Consider the following 21,003-nt stretch of genomic DNA (forward strand, 5'->3'; position numbering starts at 1 on the left):
GATTCTCAGAAGAGAGTTCTGATTATTTTAAATGTCTTACCTTGTTAAGGTAAGGTTGTTTTTCATATCTGGTACTGCTTTAATCAGAGATTTTTTTTCAGAGTTTTTTCCTGCAGCAAAATTTGTCCATATATTTATCAACTTAAAGCCCAAAGAAGATATTCCCTGTTTCCCACAGAGTGAGACAATAATGCAGAATATTTTCTGCTGTTCGGTACCATATGTATTTTTAAAAGCACTGCAGATAATTTTTGTTCCATGCCAGCTCTGATGTCTGTTTGTGCCAAGCTTCCTGTGGATGTCAGGAGTTCAGAGAATCACGGAATCGGAATGGTTTGGGTTGGAAAAGACCTTAAAGCTCATCCAGTTCCAACCCCAGGGACACTTTCCACTGTCCCAGGGTGCTCCAAGCCCTGTCCAGGCTGACTTTGGACACTTCCAGGGATCCAGGGGCAGCCGCAGCTTCTCTGGGAAATCTCTGCCAGGGCCACACTGGAATTGATTCTATTTCATCCCTTGGGAAATACACCATTTTTTCACTGCCTCACTTTGAGCAGGCAAGAAAAGAGCAGTGGAACCATCCAGATATTGAGTGAATTCTCTGATAAATTCTGTACAAGGAGGCAGCACACAATTCATTATCCAGAGACACGAGTTTAAATGTGCAATCTTTTCCCGTAACCGTTTTATTCAGCAACTTGTGAGGGCGTGATTTTGAATGAATATTTACTCATTCCTGGCACTCCTTGTCTGACATGTGTGCATCCTACTTCCCTTTTTCTGGATCGGATTCCAGCTTTTCAGATGGGCAATTGTTGTTTTTCACATCGGGCAGCTCCTGTTTCACGTGGATCTGTTGTGCAGTGCAGCGAAACAGCAAAGTGCAGGTTACAAACCTGAATGTCAGGGATTGGGTTATCCTGAAATGCCTTGTGCATCATTTTTCAGCAAACCCTACTTTGTGGTATTTGCAGCAGCATCAGGGGCTGGATGTGTGTGTAGCTTTTTGGGATTACAACAATAATACAAAGATTTTCCTTCTTTTGCTCATTCCCATCTCCTGCTGGTTTTTGGTTTCGGGAGCTTTGCATTCAGCAGGTGAAGCTGGAAGAGGACACCAAAAAAAAAAAAAAAAAAAGAGCTTTTTGGAAGCTCTGAATTGCTCTGTAAAAGAAGAAGAGGGGAGGGAATTCTGCCTCTCTGCCCCTCTCAGGTGAGACCCCACCTGCAGAGCTGCCCCAGCCCTGGGGACAACAGCAGCAGCACCTGGAGCTGCTGGAGAGACTCCAGAGGAATCCGTGGAGCTGCTCCAGGGCTGGAGCCCCTCTGCTCTGGAGCCAGGCTGGAAGAGCTGGGGGTGCTCACCTGGAGAGAAGGCTCCAGGGAGAGCTTCCAGCACATTCCAGGGCCTAAAGGGGTTCCAGGAGAGCTGCAGAGGGACTGGGGACAAGGCCTGGAGGGACAGGACACAGGGAATGGCTTCAGGTTGGAAAAGGGGAGATTTGGATGGGATCTTGGGAAGGAATTCCTGCCTGGGCTGGAATTGCCAGAGCAGCTGTGGCTGCCCCTGGATCCCTGGAATATCCAAGGCCAGGCTGGACACTGGGGCTGGAGCAGCCTGGGACAGTGGAAGGTGTCCCTGCCCATGGCAGGGGTGGAATGAGATGAGCTTTAAGCCCCCTTCCAACCCATCCCATCCTGGGATTCTTTAGGAAGAAAATCAAAGTTGTTTTGGAAGAAAAGAAGAGCCCCAGTGTGAAATCAGAGCCTTTTTTCAGGGAATGCCATTCCCTGTGTGCCAGAGCTCAGGAGCTCAGTCTGTCCTTACTCAGTGCAGTTCCCTGGAGCTGAAGCTCTTCCATTTGCTGTGTTTAAATCTAAAACTGTTGATATCTCTTCTCCCATGTCCCTCTAATTCCACTGAATAGGTGCAATATTTTTTTGACTTTACACTTCCAAATAATTCCTCGCCAGCCGAACACACCCCGTGAAACAAATCCAGCCCAGACTGCATTCATTGCACCTCTCAAAACAGCTTCCATGAGCCTCCTTCCTTCTCATGAGTTTCTGCTGCTCCTGTCACTGAATTTTTTTGGAAACTTTCTTTAATTATATGTTTAAGTAATGTGCAGAACACCGATGATTTGAGAATCTCTCGTGGCTGAGCAGGCCGGAGTTTTTCAGTGGGATTTCAACTGAGCAAAACAAACTAATGTTGTGTATAGGTGAGATGAGTTATTGGATAATAGTGGAGGTTGGGCTTCCTTTTGTTAGAGAATGTGCAGAAATTGGGGTTTTTTAAAGGCTTTTTAAAAAGCAGTAAATGACCCTTTTAAATTCAGAAAGCATCAGTGATTTTTTTTTTTTTTTTTTTTCTTTGAATTGTTGCCATGAACTGACAAGAGATTATTTCAGGTACTTGTAAAATTGAAAGAACTTCATGAAAAACTGAAAAATTCTTACAAGACCTCTGCTTTTATATTGGAAAATCAAGTGTAAAGTGCTCTGTGTGTTTGTACCATGCAGCATGTGGGATATTTTTGAAGTGGGACTTTCACCAGTGGTTGACAGAACAAGGATTTAGTGCCAGTGTTTTGAGGGGGCATTTGATGTATTTTTACTGCAGCAGTTGTTGCAATTAAAAGTTTTCAGACATATGAACCTCTTTTTATGTGGCTTGAGTTTACTGGCGGTGTTTTGCTCCACTTCTTGCCCGGGATTTAAGAATTTGAAGACACAATTAATGGGAATTTTCAGGGTGCAGGTGCCATAAACACAATTCCTGCTGGCAGGAATTCCTGGCCCTGCACAGGACAACCCCAAAAATCCCACCCTGTGCCTGAGAGTGTTGTCCCTATGAGACAATTCCAGATTGTATAGTAAGAAAAGGGTTGTTTTTCCTGTAGCTGCCCAGATCAAAGATGTGGGAGCTTTTGAGAGTCACTTTGGTTTTGGGAGGGAGAAAGAGGAGAAAAAAATAATCGATTATATCAAGTTCCTCCTCAATGCTGTCATGCTTTATAAAGTAAAATTCCAAAACCCAAACTTACAAGTATTTCCAAATATTTTCAGACAGCTGGGGAATCAATACAGGGATGGAATTTATCCAGCTGGACCTGATGCTGTGAGGAGTGAAGGAGAGCTGTAAATGATCATGGTTATGTTTGTGGCTTTTTGAAAGAACTACAACGTGGAGTTCTTTTCTCAGTTGTGAGCTGTTATTTTGGGCATAACACAAGTCTGTAACAGAGCATTTGTGGGTTTAAATTATGGTAAATATTTGTAAATCTCAGAGTGCTTTGGGTTGGGAAGGACCTTAAAGTCCACCCAGGTCCATGGACACCTTCCACTATCCCAAGATGCTCCAAGCCTCGTTCAGCCTGTCCTTGGACACTTCCAGAGCTGAATCCCATCCTAAAAGACCAATTCCAGGATGGATACAGGGATTGGCAGACCTATTATAACCCTACACGGGGCAATGTTGAACTCACAGATTTTACTAAAAGAAATGGCCGTGGTAGGGGAACAATGTGTGTGACACAAAGCGCATTCACAAAAACAACTACAAGTCTGTTCAGGCCAAGGAGGGAAAAGGGGGAATGTCTGGAGAGATGCAGGCGTGCAGCACAAGGGATCACTTGGAATGGGAGGGGAAAATAAAGGTTACAGTGGAAAAAAATCCATCTGTAGGAAAGAACATCCGCCAGATACCTGCGGGGTGGCTGAAATGCAGAATAACAGCTCCGGCTTCAACGATGGGAATGGGCAGTGGGAATAAAGAGAACCCACGAGGAATGCAGGGAAAAGGAGCCCAGGAAAGAGTGGGAATCATCTTCAGAGGTCACAAAATACAAGTTCAAAAAAGTTAAGTTAAAAAAGTTCCAAATCAGGAAGGTTTGTAGGAGTGTGTTTGAACTGTTTGGCCTCATGTGTCATCCAGCCATAGGAATTTTGTGGATTTTGCCTTATTGAGAGCAATGCAGTGACTTTTAAAACTTCCAGATCAGTGGGTTTGGTGCTGATAATTCCACTGTGTCATGCTTTCCTTTTCCTAGGTCCTGAAATTGCTCTGAGCAGGTTTTTAGGGAGAGCCCACCGGCATTAATTGTGGCTGCTTTTCCTTCAGGAGGCAGTTTCTGAGCTCTATGGGTCTGCTGGGATTCGCTCTTGGAAGAGCACTGAAAAATTCTCAGATTACTTTGATTTAAACATGTTCAGAGCTCTTTTCCTTTCCTGCTTCCCTAAATTAAATATGAGCAGAATTCTCCATCTAATCTGAGTGTAAAATGCAGTTTTCTTGGATTCAGGCACTTATCACTCATCCAAACAAATCCCTGCATTGTTTCTCATCAGGGTATTTTTATATCCTCAGCATTTTTGTTGTACCTGTGCCGATACCTCCTCACTGTTCTCACCTGGTGGTCAAAGCAGCTGCCAGAGACCGTCCTTGAAGTTCTTGAGTTGCTTCACTATCACCAAAACCTGTTACTGATATGTAGATTTTTACAGTTTGGCTTTTGCTGTAGCAGCATCAGCTGTCAGTCAGTGGGTATCAGATTTTTTGCCTTTTCTTGTGGCTGTTTTCACTTGGATCATGAACTTTGCACAGTGAAAAAGCTGCTCTTTGTATTCACCCCCTCTTTGCTCTGCTGCTGATCCCGACCATCAAAATATCACCTGGCAGTGGCACCAAAATTCAGAGTATTTGTGGCAGCAGCATTCAAGGAAGTTCACTGCTCTGACCAACTGCAAATATTAAAGTGGTTTGGAATATCAAACTTGCCCTATTTGGATATTGCAGCTCATGATTCCACAAAATGAGAATTTGAGAGGATTGATCAAACGGATTCCTGAGGGAAGTTCCCACAAATTCCAGCTCAAAAAAAAACCCAAACCAAAAGCAAAGGCAAAACTTTTTAAAGCAGTGAGAGAAACAACAACAAGCCTGTGCCGTCACACTGTTGCCAGGGCTGTTGGATTGAAAGAGACAGAATATTTTCGAATTTCTTCCAGGAACTTTATTCGCAGTCTCTCTCAGGCTGGCGTGTGAGCGTTATTTGTGCTTTTCAAAAAATGGTAATCTTGCACTCATTATGGCCCGAGGCAGCCAATCTCAGGCAGCAGCGAGAGGGGAGATCTAATAAAACAGAGCTAAACCCAGCTATTTTCCATTGATTTGAAAGAAGACAGAGCTAATCTGTGATTCTTTCTGTTGGGCTGCTGCCACAAGATGAATTTCACCTCCAGCTGCAGAGCAGATTGCACATCTACAAGCCAAAAGTGATTTTCACCCTGCTAGCAGATCCAAGTTTCCATATTTATGGAGTTGTTCTGACTGCAAGGGGCCTTGGGAGGTCCAAGCACCTGCTGAGAGCAGATTGGTGAGGGCTTTGACAGGGGGATTTTTGGGGACCTCCAAGATCAGAGATACCACAACCTCTTATGATCCTTGTCCCTTACCTATCCTTGGAGGGAAGTACTTCTCTTGACCAATTTCATGGGATCTCTGCCTCCAAAAGCTGGCCAAAATGAGTTGGAAACAAGTGGTGGTTAAAGGGATTCCCCCAAATCTTCTCTGACTTTGAGATTTCCTCCTAAAATCATGCCTGCTGTAGACCATGGAAGAGCTGCCCTGGACTCAGCACCGTCTCTGCTGAAGTTTGGTCAACACAGCTTCATGGACGACCTCAAATTGTCTTCCTTGGAGTCTCCAGCACCTCAGGACTCTGTGGGAATCATTTATGCAGGATGAGCTGAGCTGAGCTGAGCAGGAATGGAAGGGAAGATTTAGGCTGAGCTGACTTTGTGCTGTGTGTTTGGAAATGATAACGTGCCAGAATGGACAGCTCTGTACCTTGGGATAAAACACTGGAATATCCCTGGATGGGACCCTGGGCAGCCTGGGCTTGTGAGAGGCATCCTTGTCCATGGCAGGGGGTTGGAACTGGATAATATCCCTTCCATCCCAAACCATTCCAGGATTTTTGGATTCGTGCTGATCCTGGTTTGCTTTGAACTGATGTCATTCCCTGTGATGTGGTTTTTGCTTTGCCTAAGTGGTCCATTGGACCAGTATTTAAGAATTCATTCCATGAAGACAACCAGCAACAGGAATTTGAAATCCTCATTTCTGTGCTGCCATCTGCACATGTTGCCGCCAACAGAAGGGAATTCCCAGCTTAGATTCCTTGGGCATCACCCCTGGCAGCGGCAATTCCCATTCCTGCGTGCCTCAAAGATGTACCACGCTCATTTTGGGGGGCAAAGCCTGCTTCAGGTCGTGGGGAAATAACCCCATTGAGAAAACATAGTTTAAACCATGGAATAGTGACAGGGCTGAGCTGGGAAGGGAAATTGTAAATGGGAATGTTTTAAATGAGGCTTTTTGTCATCAGAAGGGGCCATAAATACGGTTGTGCATTTTCAGGTGCATCTCTAAGCCTGAGCACATTTGTATTAACACCACTGCTACAATTACATGCAGATTAGCTGCTTGGCTGAATAGCTGTAAGAACTTGGAATAGATTTGTCCTTTTCACAAAGGTTTTCATTTTCTTTGTCAGCTCTGAGTGTTAACAAATTAGAGATCGATGTTGTAGCAGGGCAGAAAAAGTGAAGCGAGGTATGGCTGGGGAGAAACTTCAGAGCCATTAATAGTCGCAGTTAAAGGCATTTGTTAGTGGTGTCTGAAAACCAGAGTTGGAAATTCGAAATAAAAGGTCAAAAATCGCTCTCTTTTCCCCCATTTTCTGCTGATGACTGAGTTAAGTATTTTACCCCACTCACTGCACTCTGAGTGTCTTTGACATCTTCGAATATCACTGAAATCTTTGATAAACACCCATCGTGGAATCAAGTAAACACTGATGGGAAGTGAATTTCCTTCCTTGCAGGACGTTTTCCAGGCAAGAGCACGTTTTGCTCCTTTGTTTTGTGGAATCACAGTTTGATTTGGGACCTTAAACATCATCTCATTCCTACCTGCTGTGGGCAGGGACACCTTCCAGGTTTTTGTTTGGGTGGCTCTGTGGCATTTTCAACACCTTGGGATACTTTTAGGTTTTATCTCTCTGTAGGAACAGCTACTGGGTGGTTTTGGTGGTTTTGGGTGTCCCAAATCCTCCCTCCAGTCCACAACAGTTGAGGCATCTCTTCTGTCACAGCGCAGCCAGGTCCTGACCCAGCTTCTTCCAGGACACAAGGGACACAGGAAGTTTTCTAAAGGCAGAAGAGGGGGAATTACGCTTCAATTTGAAACAGGGAGCTTGAGGCAAGCACCACCAAAATCCTGAAAATTGCCTCAGCCTCAACTTCCTTACTTGGGTGTTCTCTGTAGGACACCTCAGTCCAGGATCCCAGGTTGCTTCCTCTGCTTCTTCTTTTTTTCTTTTCTTTTTTTCCCTTTTCTGTGGGGCTTCTCTTTCAGTTTGAATTCCCTCTCCTTGCCTTGCAGTCACTTCTCCCACTTACAGCCCATAAAATGTTCTCCTCTGCTGTAGAACCTCACCCCCTGCTCTGTCCATTCATCTTTAGTCCCTGAGTTGTCCTGAATTGTGGTGGAGGGGATTTGTTTGGTCCTTCTCTGAAGGCACCTTTTATGGATTGGAAAATCGGTTTGCTTTGGGCAGTGACCCTTTTTTTGGGTTTTTTTTTTGTGGAAAGATGCTCCATTTGGAGAGATTTCATAAAAAGCTGGTTTCCAGCCCTGTGGCAGATCCAGAGAACTTTCCCCCAGTGAGGGCAGTCAGTTCCCCTCATGAAAAAGAAGCTCATAATAGGATTTTAAAACAAGAGTTGAAGTCTTAAGTGTTATGTAGGATCTCTGAATGTGGATTTGGACATCCTTAGTTTCATCTCTGGAATAAAAACTGCACCAATTGACTGACTAGAGCAGCTGGATCAAATGAGGGCAGTCAGAACTTGTATAAAGAATAACTTATCTAAAAAATTCAAGCACAGGTCTGATCTGCTGACATTTCAGAAGAAATTCCCTCATCCATAGATCATTTGGAGGCAGAATGAAGATGCAGTGTTACTTGGGAAGCTGTCTGATGTTAAATGCTTGGTTTTCCATAGCTTATTAAAATCAATTCAGGGACAAATGGAGGCTTGAAATTCAAATGAAAATGCCATCGGAATGGTCGTATTTATAAAGCTGTAATTTAATGTAATTTGGAACTGGGATGGAGGCACAGAACAGTTGATGGTTTTATTCTTTATTTTTGGTTGATGTTCTTTCTTTCTTCCCTAATTCCTTCCCTCCTTGCTCACTTGGTGGCAGTTCCAAAGATGAAACATCACTTGATGTTTTAAAGTTTTATTTCTTCTAACCTTGCCTTTTTCTCTGTAGTCCAGAGGAGGCCCCAGAGCTGCTCCAAGAGCTGGAGCCCCTCTGGAGCCAGGCTGGGAGAGCTGAGGATGTCACCTGGAGAAGGGAAGGATCCAGGGAGAGCTTCCAGAACATCCCAGGGCATAAAGGGGCTCCAGGAGAGCTGCAGAGGGACTGGGGACAAGGCCTGGAGGGACAGGACACAGGGAATGGCTTCAGATTGGAAAAGGGGAGATTTGGATGGGATCTTGGGAAGGAATTCCTGCCTGGGCTGGAATTGCCAGAGCAGCTGTGGCTGCCCCTGGATCCCTGGAGCTGTCCAGGTTCAAGGATGGGGCTTGAAGCAGCCGGGTCAGGCTTGAGCTTGGACTAAAATAAGTGAAACAATTTCCCTGTAGCTTTGGAAATCTCTTTTGAGGCCGCTCGGATCTCGGGCTCTGTGTCAACAGGATGATTAAAACAAAATGCTCCCTATTATCCACAAATGGCTTCGTTAAAGATCCCGAGATGAAATGGCCACAAGTACAATTAAAGGAGAAAAGAAGCTTAACTGCAGCAGAAATGGATTAAAAAGAGGCACAGAAAACTTCCCAATTTGCCATTCAGGGAACAGGATAATCTTTGCCTGCCCGAGGCTTTGAGTCTTTCCGTGGGGGAGGATGAGAAGGAAAGAGAGGTCTTTAAATTAAAAATTCTCCCCTGATTCTCAAAGGTGCCAAACAGCCCAAGCCCTTGGTTCCTTTGGTGGGTGGAGCAGGTGCTGAGCTGAGCCGGAGTCAAGCTGGGCTCATTTTTGTCTTTCCCGGCACTAACATGAAGCAAAGGGCAGATTTGTCTCTTTTGTATGCAAGTCAAAAGTCTTTTTTTACTTTGTCAGATCAGCTGTTAACTACCTAACTATTTAATTTATTAAAAAAAATGAATTAAATAGATTGCATGAATGTTACTCTCCTAATGAATCTCTTTAAGGGCTTAACAGCAAGGATTCAATGCCAAAATCAGTCGTGGTCTGTCTGCAGTAAAAACAGTTCCACCACATTTTTAATAAAATAGTGCATATAGGTGAAGTATCTCTGGTGAAATTAAATGAGGGGATCTCGAGTTCTCCTGGTTCTTTTGATAATCTTTTATCAGCTTGGATGACATAGGATCTCTCAGAACTTTCCCTGGTTGCAAATCTGAAGATTTTCAGCCCAGAGTGAAACGCGTACTCGTGCTTTGAGGTCCCCCATGCAGACAAAACAGTGACCTTCTGAGGGGCTCCAGGAATTTATTTTCAATTTAGTTTCTTACACAGACCTTTGAAATCAGAGCTGTCGAGAGAAATAGTTTCTCCTATTGCTCCGGCTTTAAGAAGCTTCTGCTCCCACTTTTCGCTCAGGGAAGATTATTTCAGTGGCAAACGTGGTGAAAACACTTTTACTTGTGGCCAGATCTCATTTTTCTCTTCCTGACTTATGACATTATTTGTATTTTCTGTGGCTGTGTATCAGGGCAAATTGGATGGATTTAGAATTAGAATTGAAGTTCTCTTTAACTTCTCATTCAGCTTTTGTTTCTCTGAGTTTGCTTGGAGGGTGGCTCTGGAAAAGGCACCGCTTGTTACTCAATTTTCCTGCAATATCTTCATTATCTTTGGGCTAAAACCTCTGGATTTGGGTTTGAAGGGGACTTTAAACTCATCCAGTGCCACCCCTGCCATGGCAGGGACACCTCCCACTATCCCAGAGTGCTCCAAGCCCTGTCCAGCCTGGCCTTGGACACTTCCAGGGAGGAGGATAATAAATGTCTGCCTTTATCTGGAGATGAGGAAATGATGTTACAGCACCATTCATACATCTGTATTTAGGGAAATGACTGCTGCACTTTTATCTGGAGGATCAGGGAGCACTTGGAAAATGAAGCTTCATCTCTGGGTTATGGAGAGTTTATCTCTAAAAGAGAATCTGAGTGAATTTCAATAGTAGACCTGAGCCAACAAACAGCACGCTTCATCTAAGATAACAAATGATTTCTTGATTGCTTGTAGGATTAAAACTTCTGGGTATACAGAGCAGCTCAGCTGATCACTTGAACTGCAATTAAAAAGCAGAACAAGTACACCCTGAATATTGTTTTTGTGTCAGAAATGCTCCTTCATGCTTGAAAATGAGAAAAAATTGTAATCGATCCTTACAACTGTTGTGTTCATCTTTATTGACCGGGCCAAAGAAAGATAAATGGCAGCCTAAATAAGATTCTAGTCCGTGTTGGCCTGGGAGGGGACAGGGGGTGATGGGGAACCATTCATCATCTCAGCCCTGCCCCAGCCACGTTCGTCCTGCCGCCCATCACGGGCCCATCCCATCCCATCCCATCCCATCCCATCCCATCCCATCCCATCCCATCCCATCCCATCCCATCCCATCCCATCCCAGCTGCCTGGGCCTGGCTGGGATTGGGCAGCTGGGATTGCTGAATGCCAGAGGGTCACCGGTGTGAGGAGAATTTCACTTTTCATTTGCTCTCCGGCTGACGATGATTTATGAAAAAATAAATGAGCGGCGGTGCTGCGCGTGGAAAGCTGGGGTCCGGTGCAAATGAGTGATGGGGTGTGGGGCTGGCAGTGGGGAGGGCAGCAGAGCTCTCTGCTCCTGCTGATCCGAGCCTGACCTTTGCCTGCAGTGCCTCTTGCCCAATTTGTTATCATTTGTGAGAAAATATTAGCCCTGCAATACAATTTTACCCCCGTCTGGACCTGGCATTTTATTCACTGATTTTGGTATGTTTCAAGATTATCATTCGCGAGGAAGAAGCTTGGAAGGTGAAATCTGTCGGTGGGAAGGAAAAAGTGTTTTTCTTTGTGTTTCTTTTTTGCACTTGGTGCCGCCTCTTTTGAAATTTCAGTAAGGGTTTTTGCAGGAGTGAGACCTGCGCTGCTCATGAAATGATAAATATTCCTCAGGACATGTTTACTCACCCAGTGACCACAGACCTGTGTCATCCTGTGACTTTTATGGAACAGTGATCTCACCACTTAGAGCCTTTTCCATTTTTTTTCTCCTCCTAAAAATTTTTGTCATATTGCTTTTCCATACATCAGTGTCTTAAGGTAAACTGCTTTATTTTGCCCAAAATTAAAATTGGAATGGTGCTTCCCATGGGCTGGATGGTGGCATCCATGTGTGTTATGGAATCGTGGAATGGTTTGGGTGGGAAGGGACCTTAAAGCCCATCCTGTCTCACACCTTCCACCGTCCCAGGCTGCTCCAAGCCCCAGTGTCCAACCTGGCCTTGGACATTCCAGGGATCCAGGGGCAGCCACAGCTGCTCTGGCAATCCCAGCCCAGGCAGGAATTCCTTCCCAAGATCCCATCCAAACTTCCCCTTTTCCAAACTGAAGCCATTCCCTGTGTCCTGTCCCTCCAGGCCTTGTCCCCAGTCCCTCTGCAGCTCTCCTGGAGCCCCTGTAGGCCCTGGGATGTTCTGGAAGCTCTCCCTGGATCCTTCCCTTCTCCAGGGTGAACAATCCCAGCTCCCTCAGCCTGACACAAGTTAAATATTTGAAAGATGCCAAATCCACATTGAGGCATCGATAACTCCAAAGCACGGGATAAAGTCCCAGGTGGTTAAAATGAGGCTTCAGCTGGTTTTGATGTAATCACACAGTGTGGGATTGTCAGGATTTTGTTGCCATGTTAACATCACTCCCTGGGATGCCGATGACTCAAAGCTACACCGGAGTTCTTGCGAGTGCCAGCACAACCTTTTTGCCTCTCCATGCCCTGTTCCCACCAGCATTCTGAGGAAAATGGTTTCAGAGAAGTTTTGAGCTGCTTAAACTTTGCTTTCTCCCTCCAGCTGGGCAGCCAGGTGCCTTGGTTATTAGAGCCGAGGTCCAGCTGTGCCGAGGCTATAAAAACCTCCTGAAAAATGCCACCTCTGTATTATTGAGACGTGAAGCAAAACAACATTCCAGCGATTTATCTCAGGCTGGAGCATCACGGAATTCTTTAGGCTGGAAAAGACCTTTAAGACCATCGAGTCCAAGCGTTCCCCAGCACTGCCAAGGCCACCACTGAGCCATGTCCCCAAGTGCCACATGGCTTTAAATCCCTCCAGGGATGGGGACTTCAGCCCTGCAGCTGTTCCAATGCTTGCCCACCCTTTCCAGGAAGGAATTTTCCCAAATATCAAGGTCAAGACTCCCCTGGCACGGCGTTTTCACACCTCAAAAACTTCTGTTGCTTGCTGAGCATCTCTCAGCCGTACTTTGGAAATGAGTGATTTTTGTAGAACCGAGTCAAAGCCATCCCTGGGTTTAGGGGAGATGAAAATCCGTTCTGGAGCTGCCTGGCTTTAAAAATTAAAATTAGCAATGGATTGAAGTGACCTGGGAGTTTAGAATATTCCAGGAGCTCCTCAGGGAGGCGTTTTCAAGGCAAAGAGCAAAGGGGAAAGTTGAGCCTTAGTTAATTTGTTGTGTGATTTTGAAGCTTGGCTCGAGTGTCACCTTTGAGGCAGGGGGGGAGATGTGTGTGAGGAACACTGCAAAGAAATCAAGAATCAGTATTTTGATTTTGATTTCTCATGAAGGAATTTCAAAGACTCCAGGAATGCCCTGTGCTGAATACGGGATTCTCACCCTGTGTCCCTTCAGAGTTTCCTCCCCAAGAGGCATTTCTTTTGCATAATCAAGACACACTTATTAAAGAAAAAAAAAACAAAAAAAGTGATTTCTGAAACTTCGTCATTTTATGGTTAGGCTTTGAGGGTTTTATGAAACAACTTAAATCCAAAATCAGCTGTATTGACTATATATTAGCATGCCTGTAAACGATACTAACTGGAATTTGTATTTATTCTGTTTTTTTTTTTTTTTTTTCCAGAGTGCCCAGTTCTACAAAGTCACCACTGAGCAATACCAAAAAGCTGCTGATGAAGTCTCAGCTCGGTTCAAGTGAGTCCCTTCTCCTGTTTTTTCCTGGCAGCTGGATGAGTTCTTACCACATTAAAATGCACAATAATTCCCCTTTCCTCCCTCACAGATCCTGTCAGTCCCTCTGCTTGTTGAAAGGAGGGAATTTGGGAGACTTTGGAGGCCAGTGTATAAACATAAGCTGCAGAGAAATGGGGGTGCACACTTCATATACATTTATTAATTTATAGTTGATAAGAAGCATGAAATATTCTAAAAATAGATTCCCTGATGGAACACCGAAAATGGGATTCCAAATTTGCATCACAATTGCACCATGGGAAGGATTTAAATGAGGAATTCCACTCTGCCCTCAAGAGTGAAGGTCAAATTAAATAATTTTTATTAAGTCCTGAAGAAAGTGAAGTGGAGATCTGGTAATTGATGGATCAAAGTGACAGTGACCCTTAGCCTTGGACCTTCCCTTTGGGCTGCTTCATGCCTCAGGCTCGAGGTTCCATTTATCATTTTAGTGAGGACACAGAACTTTTTATAACCTCAATTCTCTCCCCTAACCAAGGATTGCTTTGGAAAATGAATTATTCTGCCACGATTTTTGTAGATTTGTGGAGGGATTTTCTTCTGGTTTGTGTTTTGTTTTGATTTTTTGATGAGCGGGAAGAGAAAAGCCCTTTCTGAGCCGCTGATAATGACGCAAATAAAATTTTAAAGTATAAGAAAAACTCATTTTATCTCTATAACGGCATGAATTGTTGAATATCCTCTTGTGTATACATAAAAATTCTGTAGTGTTTAATGGTGCAGAGTAAATTGAGCACTAAATTCATCTGTCCCTTAAACAGGAGGGACAGGCTGACCATTCATCAAGGTCTGATTTAAGCATCATTTGAAAGGTTTTCCATCATGTCTGGAAATCCAGGAAGGTTGGGATAAAATTCCCACCTGGGTGTCTCCTTCCTTTGTTACAGTGGGATATTTTCAGCTTTCTAGATCAAAATGATTCCCTCATTTCACTTGCATTATTCCCAAATAAGGTTTTGTTGGGATTTGAAGTTTTGCTGAAGAGCTCTGGGTGGATTTAGTGAGCAGAGGTGGGAGCTGGGTTTGGGATTGGGTTTTTCCTCCTGATACATAAAGGATTTCCAAAGCAAATCAAATACTTTGGGTTCCTTTTTGTGCAGCTGATTGCTAGAGCAGGGGCCAGTCCTGAGCACCAAAGAAATTTGAGGAAATCATTTTATAGGGTGCAGAAATCAAGGAATATTTACTGGGGAGGATTTGAACAGGGAATCACTTCATGGGTTTGGACTTCCCTTAATTTTTTAGAAATTAAAGGTATAAGTTGAAATCATCCATTTGACTGGTCAGTAATAGCAGTACTGCAGTTGCTGTGCTGCTTTTGCCATTGAAACCAAACTTCCTAAAAATTATTTGGAATTTTTGCATCAGTGGGTCCAATATTGGTCCATTGCCTTCCGGGAAAACAAAAGGAAAAAAAAAATAAATCAGGAAATATAAAGGTGCCTGAAACATGCACAGAAATCATGGCAGATTTGATGAAGTGCCTGAAATACCAACATCACTTTCCAATTTAAAGGTTTTTCCTTACATAAAATCCTTTTAAACTCCGTGTCTTTTTATTGAAGGTTTCAGTGCAGGAGGTGTTATTTTATCACCGCCTCTTTTATGGAACTTGATGGATAAATGAGGAGTGATTTAGTGGCACCTAAAGATGCTCTTTTGGTGTCACGGGCACTTCTCATGTGCAGTTTAATTGCACATGAGGATGGAGAGGACAGAGGCTCCAGTGGTGTTTAAAGAGTTGTTTAATTGGCTGTAAAAGAAGAATTAAATAAGGTTGAGCTGCTAAATTTTGTTAATGCATAAAGCCGTGCGCTGCCTGTGATTGTAGGTTCTGAGTGCAAGATTAATGGATCTAATTGTGGTGTTATTAGCAAATAGTCTGACTTTATTTTAGGCATGTCTAGAATTAGGTACCCAGTTTTAGTGATATAACTTGAATTTCTTCCACTTTTTGAGCTGCATCACTTCCAAGAGCATGGATGGTGTTGTTATATATGGAATATTTCCTGCATTCTCCTTCCTCCATTTAATCCCTGAAATTACATCAGCTGTGGCTTCATCAGTCTTTAGGGATAATTAAACCCCATTAAAAGGGGAAAAAACACAAATATCCCACATGGGTTTGGATCAGAGACCTGGCTCGTCTTGTGTCTGCAGTTCCTCTTGCTGCCTGCATTGAACTGATATTCCAAATGTCCATGAGGAATGTTTTATCTCCACCAAGGCCCCGATTCACATCGATCAAATTGGGAATTATCAAATGCCTCATCTCTTTACAAGCCTAATTCCCATTGATCAAATCCTAAATGAGCAGGTTCAGGCAGTTCCTGCAGTCCCCAAATCACATTAAAACAACATTACAGGGCCATGCTGCCCCTCCTAAAGCTGGAATTATCTTCCCACAGTTACATTATAACCCCAATTATTCCATTATGAAGATGGCTCTGTTATAATGAGGAGTTTACACAAGAAGAGGAGAATGCAACGTTACAGGAAGAGCCGGGCTTTGGGCAAGGATTTGAACTTTTCCTAATCAAATTCTCCCTTTGTTTTGTGGGTTTTTTCCCTTAATTTGGAGGGCTGGGAGCGGGAAATTCGGCAGCTGCGGTGGTGACATTTTATTCCCCCGTGGTGTCTCGAGCCAAGTGACATCTTCATTATTCATTTAAGAAGCAGAGAGGGCAAAGGCAGCCTAAAATAAATGTTTTTATCTTCGGTTGGTTTTGATTTCTGGTGGTATATTTAGAATTCAGAGCTGTGCATTAGTGCTTTTTCCGAAATATTCTGCCAGTCCTCTCCTGCTCCGCTGCTCTTGTGGAGAGCATGGGATTGCATTGTGCTGCTGGGGTTTTTTTTTGGGAAAAAACTTAATTCCCAACCGTCCAGATTGATGGAAACCCCAAGTCCTCCTGGGGGACTGATTGATCATTTTGGGGTGAAGTTTCCCCCAGTAATGGAATTAATTTGCCTGGGCAGTGACAGTTGTAATCCAGAGGATCTTTTGCATCATCTGGGTGCTTATTCTGAATCACAGATTTTGAGGGGCTTTATCCCTTTATTATGAATCTTTTGGACATGACCCTTGCCATCAATTCCCCTAGAATGAATGGGACGAGATGACAAATCATCAATATCATATCTTCCTTTAATTAGGATTTCTCTGTCACAAAGCCTGGGTCGTTAATGTTTGCCGAAAATAAAATTTAAGGCATCGTTATCATCAGAAAATCACAGAATAGTTTGGGCTGGGAAGGACCTTAAGGATCATCCAGTTCTAGCCCCTGCCATGGACACCTCCCCCAAGAAGTTCTGTTCGATGCTCAGCTGTGAATATTTGAAATATCCGCGGTATTTCCTGTGAGTTCTGACTGGTGGTGTTGTGAACTGCGAAGCTGAGAAGGAGCACAGTGAAACCACAGTAAATTAATAACAGCAACACTTTGATATTCAGATATAATTGTCTCACAAAGCAGTGGTGCCAATTCTCTGGACACTGAGGAGAAAAAAAAATAAAATAAGGCAGGGTAGAGAGAAAATCAGCTTTTTATTGATGACTTTGGACCGAGTCCAGGGAAGCGTGGCTTTATTTCCCTGTCCTCGTTACCCTTCTGATGTTGGGGCACATATGGTGACTTTCCAAGGGCTCTTGCACTGCCTGTAAATTAGGAATATTGATAGTTTCTTAATGCAAATATCTTCAGTCACCATCGTGCTGCTACTCATAACCTCTGTAACACAGAAATCTGTGTTGCAGAGAGCCAGGCAGGGAATTTGTGTTTTATTTCTCCTTGTGCAGACCTAGACTTCCAGTTTGTAGCAGCTCCTGTTGTACCTTAAATAACATCCTTGATTCCCAAAGTGGTTTTAAAGCTGATCCCATTCCACCCCCTGCCATGGGGGGACACCTTCCCTAGACCAAGTTTCTGCAGCTCATCCAACCTGGCCCTGAATTAAAAGTAGCTGCTTTAAAAACCTAAAGTTAAAAGCACAGATTACCAGTTATGTATGAAATACCATAGGCTGTTGTTTCAATAACAGAAAATAGGAAGCTACAAAAAAATCCTGCAGGCTTTTGTGCCTTTGGTTAAGCTTTTTTTTGCTTAGCCAAGGGCAGTAAGGTCTGCACAGAAACCTCCTGAATTTATGTTTTTCTCTTACAAATACAGCAAGCAGAGGTGGTGCTTTGTCAGGAGAGAATCCTTGCAGTGTTGTTTGCCCTGATGACACTGGTGCTGGTGATATCCTTGATTTTTTTTGTCATGTGTTCCATCTGGGCATGATGGTGCCAAGTTACTCCTGACATCCCTTAGAGAACTGTGAGCTGTTTGTAAGTGATGCTGGGAATTAAAGAATTAAACACCATAACTCAGCTCAGCCACTGAGCTTTTCTTAGCAACAGAGGCACCCAGAGATCTTACTTCTCTTTCTGCTCTTGCACCTCTTCACACACAGCTGTGCTGCCACCAGGAGAGTTTTTCAAAGTGCATCAGGCAGAGGTGTCTGATCTCAAACACATCTCACTCCACAAGCCAAGTGTAGGTGCAGTTTTCCTGCGTGGAAGTGGTGCCGTCACCCCCCTCAGCTTGAAATCAGTCCAGATTCTGAGTGCACAGAGCTGCCTCAGGTGGGAAGAGACTTTGGCAAAGAGACTTAAGTAAGTCTTTCTAGCCTCTTGTTTTATCTTGCACATCCCAAACCCTGTTCCTTCTGAGCAAACTTTTCTTTTGCTCAGTTCTTTTGGTCGGGGCTTGGCCCTCGTGGATTCACCTGAGGGCTGCAGGAGCAGAGCTCACTCAAGAAAGTGCTGGACTTTCTGCTGCTTTGTGCAAGGGATTTTGTACCTGAAAAATCATCCAGTTCCAATTTAAAGAGGGGACTTTTTTGGGCAGCAGTTCCCCTGTCTCAGTTGCTCCGCACCTATAAACAAATAAAAGAATCCTTTGGCCGCTCTCCCGTTATCCTTTGGAATCTCAGAATTCCCTAAATTCCCATTTGCAGTGTGTTCACCTGTGACTGTCACTCCAGACTTTGTCACTCCAAACTTTGGGGTTTCCCTGCAGCCACGCAGGTGTTGAACTTTGTTCCTTTGATCAGCGCAGTCCATTCGGAGCGAGGATTCTCAGCAGGGCTGGCTGAAACACGAATTGTGCATTTGGAGCTGGATGCAGCTTCCTTTAGAGCAAACTGGGAGCAGGGGGAGCCTGGTGGAATATCTGCGTGTTTCTCTTTCACAGAGAATCTGTGCATGAGGATGTGTTTTTGTTGAAATCTCTGAGCTCTGCTGTGAAATTTAAATATTCTTGTTTGGTCAGGAAGCAGGATTCATGCGCTGATGGTGTTTTTTGAGAGTTACATTAACTTTTCAAATCCGTTATTCAAAATTTAGATAGCACATTAATAAAGAGGGCAAGTCAATTCTTTCCATGTTTGGCATAATCTTTTTTTTTTTTTTCCCCTTTCTAGAAACCATAGATACATTCATTAAATCTCCCCTCAGGCTATCCCCAGTTTCACACAGTGAGATCCTTTACTCTCTGTAATGGAGAAAGCAATCTTAAAATTAATGTTTGTAAAGCACCGAGTCAGGAGTAGGAATATTTTTTTTTAAATTTTCTATGAATTAATACATAAAATAAAAGATTTTCTGGGAGGGGACACAGGTAGAATGGTACAATTATTGTAGGATATTGTGGGGGGATAACTGTGTAAGATACAGTGGGATAAATGTGTATGGTGGAGTGGGGAAACTGTGTAGGATACAGTGGGATAACTCTGTTGGATATTGTGGGATAACTATGTGGGAAATTTGCCTGTGGGAAAGGAGTTGGAACTCGATGATCTTGATGATCTTCAAGGTCTTTTCCCAGCTGAACCATTCTGTGATTTTCTGACCTGCAGGTCCTTTCCCTCTCCAGAAAGTCCTTTTCCAGTTCAGGGTGGATGTGTTGGAAAGGGAAATGCGTTCAGCCACCGCTGCTTTTCTCTGTTTGCTTACAGAGGAACACAAAGTCATTTTAAAGACTTCCCTGTGAAAGCAGCGAGTGAAACTCTGCCGTCACACCTCGGTGGGCCCCAGTGGAATTGGTTCTGATTCTCCTTTGGAGTGCTGGGAATCAGCCCAGAGCTGGGAGAATTCCTGGGTGCCATCATTGGGGTCAATCCCTGCTCCCCAGGAATGAGTGGCTCCTCCCGGTGTGTTTGGCATTCCAGGCTCTGCCAGGCCACATCTGGCTGCCTGCTCCCTCCCCAGGTTTATTCCAAACAAGGAATAAATCCTCTTGTTTTAATGCCTTATCCTTTGTTGGGATTTCCCAATTACAGCATTAAAGCTGGGAGGTTAAACCCCACAGCGGCTCCTTTTTATTATTAATTTGTTCTGTGTTTCCTAATCTTTTGTGGCTGAGATTTACAAATACCTTTTCCAAGGATGTTTTTAATGAGGCCAAGCCATCTGTAGGATCAAATCCTACAAATCTCACGTGGGAGCCTCCAGCAGCAAACCTCCCTTTGGGGAAGGGAGAGTGTTTCCTACAGCTGGTGGTGGGATTTTTTTGAAGGAGAATTCACCTGTTCCTGGGTACAGGGTGAGGAATGAATTACCAATTATCTCTGTTAGCACATAACGTGTGGTTCTCTTTCTTTTTTTTAATCCCCTTTCCAGCAGTGTTGGAAAATCAGGGGGAAAAAAACCCCACCACAGCCATTTGTGTTCAGACTGCGCCTGAGGGAAATCACAGTTTAAAGGCAAAGTAACCAGTAAATATTTGGGGAAATAATCTCAGATTTGGGGTTTTATTGCGAAGGGATTTCAGACTCAGAAAGTGAGGTGTGTAAAATGAGTATTTAGGTTTCTTATAAAGTGGTTAAATCGTAGGAACACAGAATGGTTTGGGTGGGAAGGGACCTTAAATCCCATCCAGTGCCACCCCCTGCTGTGGCAGGGACACCTCCCACTGTCCCAGGGTCTCCAAGCCCCAGTGTCCAACCTGGCCTTGGACATTTCAGAGATCCAAGAGCAGCCACTGCTTCCCTGGTAATTCCAGCCCAGGCAGGAATTCCTTCCCAAGATCCCATCCAAATTTCCCCTTTTCCAAACTGAGTCCATTCCCTGTGTCCTGTCCCTCCAGGCCTTGTCCCCAGTCCCTCTGCAGCTCTCCTGGAGCCCCTTTAGGCCTTGGAAAATACAAATTAAGGCAGATGGGGTCACCCTTCTCCTCCTTCAGAAGGTGTTGGGTGCTTCTGAAATAAGTTTATTAATTCTGTCTGATTTTCAGCTCAGTGCCTGAATATAAAACCTCTCAGTCCCACCGATCTCTGCTAAAAGGAATGACTGAAATACTGATAATTTCCCCTTCCAGCTGCAGCTCCTTGGACACGACCCACCTTGTCCTGGGTGTCCTGATTTTGTCTGTGAAGATTCCAGTTGCAGCAAAATGCGCATTTTTCAAGCTGGGAAAGGGGAATCATTTCATCCTGTATCGAAAGAAATGAGAAAAGCAGTTATTCCTTTCAAACTTCCCTTGCCACTTAACGTGGCTCCCACTTCCAAGCCATTTAGGAGCTCCATAAAGCCACTGGGTTTGCTCCTGTGCATGCATTAGGAGCAGAGCTGGGGTAATATGGAACAGATTTGCTGTATCGTGGACACATTTATGAAGATTGATAACAGCCA

General features: G+C 44.1%; 1 protein-coding gene across 4 annotated transcripts in view; it reads left to right on the top strand.

The window, feature by feature from the left end:
- The window catches only part of CHCHD3 (coiled-coil-helix-coiled-coil-helix domain containing 3), a 123,441-nt gene that overhangs the window by 85,490 nt on the left and 16,948 nt on the right, over positions 1-21,003 (top strand). For all 4 annotated transcript variants that reach the window (XM_040062652.1, XM_040062654.1, XM_040062653.1 and 1 more), the window contains one exon: positions 13,198-13,268. In XM_040062652.1, coding sequence (XP_039918586.1) covers positions 13,198-13,268 — 71 coding nt within the window. The remainder of the gene's footprint in view (positions 1-13,197; positions 13,269-21,003) is intronic.

Source organism: Hirundo rustica, chromosome 4 (genome assembly GCF_015227805.2).
Source record: "Hirundo rustica isolate bHirRus1 chromosome 4, bHirRus1.pri.v3, whole genome shotgun sequence".
Classification (NCBI taxonomy): Eukaryota; Metazoa; Chordata; class Aves; order Passeriformes; family Hirundinidae; genus Hirundo; species Hirundo rustica.